Source organism: Pistacia vera, unplaced genomic scaffold, assembly GCF_008641045.1.
Source record: "Pistacia vera cultivar Batoury unplaced genomic scaffold, PisVer_v2 Contig406, whole genome shotgun sequence".
In the NCBI taxonomy this organism is placed as follows: domain Eukaryota; kingdom Viridiplantae; phylum Streptophyta; class Magnoliopsida; order Sapindales; family Anacardiaceae; genus Pistacia; species Pistacia vera.
Window position 1 is genome coordinate 953638 of NW_022196231.1, and position 6922 is coordinate 960559.

At 31.7% G+C, this 6922-nt stretch overlaps 1 protein-coding gene across 1 annotated transcript; it reads right to left on the bottom strand.

Annotated features, from left to right (window-relative positions):
* Window positions 1–1778: 1778 nt before the first annotated feature.
* On the bottom strand, window positions 1779–4210 carry LOC116142247 (phosphopantothenoylcysteine decarboxylase-like). Its single transcript, XM_031427689.1, has 3 exons — window positions 3986–4210; window positions 3155–3502; window positions 1779–2338 (listed from the first exon to the last, which is right to left on the bottom strand). Exons 2-3 carry the CDS (start codon window positions 3497–3499, stop codon window positions 2045–2047), a joined length of 639 nt encoding a protein of 212 aa, XP_031283549.1. The 5' UTR covers window positions 3500–3502; window positions 3986–4210; the 3' UTR covers window positions 1779–2044.
* Between the last annotated feature and the right edge of the window lie 2712 nt (window positions 4211–6922).

The following is a 6922-nucleotide window of genomic DNA, read 5'->3' on the forward strand; positions in this document are numbered from 1 at the left end:
CATCAATCATATATAACTTCACACCGTCATCCGACTTTAATATAGTAGGAGGTACCTTATAATGTTCATGAACTCTGCTTAAAACATACTTCACAACTATATCACTACGTGAGCAACTCAAATCACCTCTTCTAATTATTTCATGAATCAACTTATCAAAACTAACCTCTGTGCTCACAGCAATTGGTATAACTTTTTTGCTCTTCCCAATCCACTTCCAACAACTTTCTTCCTCCACCCACTCACCAAAATATTCAACACCCAAAACAACTTGTCCCATGTCTAATAATAGCCAATTACCTATAATGCAAGAAAAAAAAATTATTAACTGATGTATTAAGGATTGATAGACTTTAAAAAGCATCTGCAGAATCGCTTGAGCGATCTGGTGTATCACTTGAGCGATCTGATATATCGCTTACTGGACCGCTTAAGCGATCTAGTATAAATAAGTCTGAATCGCTTAAGCAATCTGTTGCCATATATTAGACTTATAGCAGATCGTTTAAGTGATCTTCTATCATACACCTGATTACTTAAGCGATCTACGATCTGCTGCATTATACCAGACATAGTAGATCGCTCAAGCGATACACTAGATCGTTCAAGCGATCCATCATATCCAAAACACATTTTCAGTCATCTCCACTTACAATCGGTGCTATCACCCCCAGCTACCCACAATGCAAGAAAATATTCAATAAATTTCACTCTTTTCAACTTGCATTACTTCAAACACAACCCAATAACCTAAACAACTAAATCAAAATCATAACCCAAACTCAATCCATCATTAAATCTTTGTAAAATCGAAATATAAAATGCAAAGAGGAGATACACATACCTGGACGAAATGTCAGGAGGAGGAGGAGGAGAAGGTGGATCTGTGGCGAAGAAGACATTAATGGCGGAGGAAGAAGAAGATGTACAGGAAGAAGAGGTAGACGAAGCTTAGAAGAAACAACAACTAAGGGAGGGATGTGTTAATGGCGGGAGGAAGAAGAAGAAGGTGTTTGGGTTTGTTTGTAAGAATTTCGGCTCTTTAGGGACATATTATAATTTTTAAAAGATTACACATTATTTTATTAATCCTAATTAACCACTAATCATGTTTAATTAACCTTAATCAATAATAAGACTATTTACTTAACACTTTCAAACTACATAACCTTTTAATTAAATTTGAACTTGATTTGGCCTTTTAATAAATGCCCCCTCAGAGTGAACAGCTCAAAGATGACTTCCAATTTTAGTATTTATTTTGAAAAAGATTACACCGCATTTGGAAGGCTACTGCATCTATTCTCCAACCATAATTCGTTTGTTCATTTTCAACTTTGGTTGTTTCAGTTGTTTAATGTCTAGGATTGTCCAACGGAAAATTGCCACCAACAAACTTTCCCCCATTTGCTTGGTTTAATTTCCAGAGCGTCTTTTTCAAGCATTTACTTGAGCAGCGAAAAAGGAACACGGAAATGTCTACTTCAATCAAACAAGATCTACATATCACCCACTAGTAAAAGTCTTACAAAACACAAAGTATTGATTTTCTATGAGAACACAAACCTGGATAAAAGACATCTCCAGATTATGGAAAATTAAGATGGCGCTTTAAACAATGACGGGCTTAACTCTTGCAAATGTTACCATTTGTCCCTCATGTTTACTCTGAGGGGACACTCTGATATTGCTACATTGGGAGCACACTCAACTTTCTTATACCAACAAAGTCTGCAAGTGACACGTTTGACGGCATTTTCACAAGCATGAGATACCGATTCAGGCAGTAAAATGACATCAACCGTGAAGTTTAAAATTCATATTTCATCACTATGTTGACCTTGGTATGTAAATCTAGGCATTTAGAATAACGTACATGATCTAGTGGTCAAACAATAGCTAATGAAATAAATTCGGATGAACTTCAACAGGGTATTGTCTAAATGTACAAGCTGAATGCCTGGATCCACAAACATGAAATACAAAATGCACCTGGTAAAGAGATAACAAACCACAACAAATAATGCAATCCATGCATACAAAATTAACCAACTCTTCCATCACCCAATTGATTCCTTGACTCACAGAAAAGTCTCACAGTTTGATAGATCAAAGACGGTTCAGCCATTGCACCATTTCCGTAATCCCCACAAGCCAGCCTTTTTGTGACAGGTGGTATAAGAGAAATTCCTAGCTCATCAATTGACATAAGGTGCCGCTCAGTGAAAGGATTGGTCCACATGAAAGTGTTCATAGCAGGTGCAACAAACAGTGGTTTGTCATAGTCCCATGCTCGTACAACGCATGTTAGCAAATTGTCGCACAATCCTCCAGCTATCTGCAATACACACAAGATATAAAACAAAATTTACGATGTGAAGAGAACACAAAATACATAAGACCGTCAAAGGAAGTCACTCCCAGCAGGTATAAAGGACAGTGACCTTAAATCATATTAACTTACTCAAAAAAGCAAACATGCTTATACATGACAGTAGAGTGCTTCTAGATTTCACTTTATTTCTTAAACATAAGGAACCTGCACATGATTCATTGCTTGAAAATAGAGAACACAAGGTAAAAATTTTCAATTATAAGTTTTAGTTCACTATGCCAACTTAATGATTGGAAGCAAAATAAGATGCCATGATAACAATCTGGCAATCAGGATGCATTCTATAAGACATTGATAAGCTCTCTGAGTCTGAATAGAGCATAAAAGAACACAGAAATCAGTTCCTAGTATAAAGGCATGCAGTTTGACTAAAATTATTGACATTGGAAATTAACACATGATTATTCACAAGTCAGGTCTTTGTCCCATACATTCTTTATTTTTATCGTCTTTACTCATTGACAAAATTAGCAAATAATAAGAAGCTAATGGCATCCTGCACTGGTATCAGACGGCCAAAAAAAACAATCTAGGTGGGCCAAATAACAAACGAACAAACTAGTGAATTTGTTACTGATTTTTTTGTCAGAATCTATTTCAGAAAAATCTGTGTTCAATGATGTTTCCATCCAAAAAATTTTTTCCTCTTTCTGATTCTGTCGATTGCGATATGCTCTCCTAACACATCTTACTGCCAATTAAAACATACTACATATTTTTTTTTTAGAAACAAGAATTCCAAGGTGCCAAACGAATTACCTTGCCAAGTGTGTTCGCTGACAATGGGGCAATAACCATAATATCAGCCCATCGGCGGAGCTCAATGTGCAGTACACTATCACCTATTTTGTTCCAACTTGACCATTCATCCTCATCAGTGTAGAGAATCACATCCTTAGGAATTGATGCTCTATCAATGAAGTGAAGAGAGGGCTTTGTTGCCACTGCTCTTACTTCTGCCCACTCCGAAAAGCAATGGCAGAGATTCCCAAACTTTATGGCGGCTACACTTCCACTTGCAGCAAGTAAAATTCGGGGTCTCCTAGGAGCAGCATTCATTTGAATCGACTCACTCTCTACATTTGTAGCTTCTGAGTATGCCATAACCTTTACCAAAAAGAATCACCAATGATATTAAAAGTTTCATAAAACCTTGCATTATCATACTTGCAAATAAATTCGCCAACACAAACTAAAAAACCTTCAAATAAAATTGATAATCTCTATAAAATAAAATTTAAATCTGCATATCCATTCCTTGAAGAACCTATCTTAAAATTAATGTCACCGGGAACTAACATTTGAGACTCCAATTGAGATGCAGGACAAGAAAAAAATCACATATAATACCGACATGCGTATAAAAATACTACAAACACGAGTGATCTTAGCAACTCTATCTTAAATTTTCATAATGTTCTAATTTTCCACTACAAATTGTATCAAAAAAAAATCCTCAGTTTTTTCATCATCCAAAATGGTCATGAAGAAAAAAGTTTGACAAAACGTAATTCGCCAGAAAATCATAGACAGGAAATAAAAATTGATAGTTAAGAACTTGGGCAAAATCAATGGTTGTTGTGAACTTACTGTAGAAAATGGTGTGAATTGAGTTAGGGTTCTGATGCAAAACTCCCGGGAGAAAAACAGGAGGAGGTTAAAGCTCAAAACGCGAAGTTTTTAGCTTCCCAACCACGGGCGACCTTGGAGGTCTCTCCAAAGAAAGTGCAGCTCTGAATTGTCTTGAGTCTCTGAGATTCGCTTTCAATTTTCATTTTGTGAAAAAGACCACTCCATTTCGGGATTTAAGTAAAAATAACCATAACATACTTAAAACTACAATAATAACCAAACTAATAACTGAAAGACCAACTTAACCTCAGAGCACGCGTAACTCGTTTTAGAGGCAATTTAAAACAAGAGAAATGCTAAATTTCAGAACACCCTTCCCCCTCGTTTGTTCAAACCGGAGAAACCAAAGCTACATTTCAAATTTCCTTGGCCGTGAGATAACTTATTAGGATTGGATTTTACCAAATTAGACAGATTTGGTTATGTTACATTTGGTGTAACATGGATTCGAATAAGAATATATCAAAAAAATTAATTAAAAAACTTTTTAATGATTAAATATTAAAATACTTTATAACATTTTATTTACAAAATTATGTAAAAAAAAAATTATATTAGATAATTATTTATAATTATATAGCATACAAAAAGTTTATACAAAATCTTGTATATAAAATAATATAACAGAATATTTGATTAAATAGATCAATATATAAAATTAAGTTAATAAATGCATATTAAATGATGGTGAATAACATATGACAATATTAAATTTATGTCATATTAATTTGTATATAGTATTATTCGTAGATTAAATAAAAAATATAAAAAAAATACACATTTACTTAACATAACTATATGAATAAAGTCTAATATTTAAAAAAAAAAAAAATTAATATACAGATAGGGGTAGTATTGAAAATATCAACAGTTGTTTCAAAAACGAATCTTAAGAGGACAATCACACAATTTATAGAAAAACTAAAAGGGAACATTTAACAAACCAAACCCATTTCAAAGTTACTAATATAGTAGAGAACTTATTTGAAGTCTTTTGTGTGGTCTATCACTCTATCCTCTTAGATATGATACATATTTTTGGGTTTAGATGGAACAAGACATGGATTCACACGTTGCACATATATGTTTATTCGATGTTTTTGAAATAGATTGTAAACAAATTTATTATAACAAAATAAAATAATTAGATTAAGACATAATAATTGTTAAATTATACAAATTTTAAAGTAAATATAAATTTTTTATATATACAAAATTGTGTTAAGATTAAAATAATAATTATATCTGTATAATTATTAATATCAATTATAGGTAGATGTCATTAAATCATTCATCCAACTTGAGAAGATCACATGAATATTATATAGTCTAATTATATTTTCAGGATCATCACCTTGTACAATTGATATTATTTTTGTAGACATGTCTTTGATATTCGATGTCAGTATTTTGTAGTGAATCGTGTATGATATTTAAAATCACCTGAATCTTATAAAGATCAACTATTTAAACTTAAAATTTATATTGACCTTCCGCAATTTCTGTAACTTATATTCATTTTCAAACTGCGTTGCGCAGATATGTTTATTATTATTATTATTTACATTATTATTGGTTTTTATGTCTTTTAAATATATATTTTCTATATTGAAGTTCATTTTATATTGAATTGATAATTAAAAATCAATAAATAAAATATCCACAAATTGAACTCAAAATCTATATCATCATGGTTCTTCTCAAATATGTCACCATTTGAAATCTACAACCAAAGTTTAAAACTTTGTCAAAAAAGCAAACAAATTTGCAGGATAACCCATTGGGTATTATTGATAAGTCTATAAATCAATCATAGAAAGAGAAACTTTGTTGAAAAATGTGAACTTTTAAGCAAGAGACTTGCAGAGTCAAAAGAAAAAAAACTGATTTTAATTGTTGAGAAGAGAAAATAAATTATTTTTATTATTATTGTTATTTTAGAAATTAAAAAAAATTAAAAATGTTGAGAAGAGAACTCACATAGAAAGCAACAACAACTCCAACATTATAATTTGAAAGCAACTGAATTGAAGCATTGAAGAAGCCATGAAAATAAAGGTCCTGTGACATAAATCTATTTGCTACAATTAGAATTGACCACCACCTATAGCATAAAAAGCATTGGATGATAACATCCTAAAAAAAGACGGTAATTGTAAAACTCACAAAACCCACAAATCAAACAACAAAATCAATCCAAAAATCAACAAAAAGAGATATAACAAATACAATTAAAACTATATATCAATATTTGTTTTCCTTTGTCATCACTAAAATTAAATTTGTTTTATGTATATGATGATAAAATAAATGGTTCGGCAGTAGGTCTATAGTTATCCTAATTCATCGTATACTATATCAAATTAAAGCTCTATTTTTCTAGTTTCCAAAGATTCAAACTATTCATCAATTAGATTTTTATTGAGCAAATTATAACTAATTTACTATTGATTGTTAAGTGGAAATCGAGAAATGGGGGAAACTAAAATGTGTGTAATAATAAAAATGAATGGCTCAATAGAGGGGTTACAATTATCCAAATTAAGCATATAATTTATCAAATTAAAGCTCTATCTATCTAGTTTCTAAATATTCAAACCCCTCATCAATTGGATTTTTATTGAACAAGTTATGGTCAATTTACTACTGACTGTTTAGTGGAAATCAAAATGTGTGTGATGATCAAATGAATGGTTTGACAGTGGGGTTATAGTTATCAAAATTAAGCGTATATATATCTAATTAAATCCTTATCTGTCTAGTTTCTAAATATTCAAACCTGTCATCAATTGGATTTTTATCAACAAAGTTATGGTCAATTTACTACTGACTGTTAAGTGGAAACCGAAATGTGTGTGATGATAAAATGAATTGTTCAACAGTGGGGCTACAGTT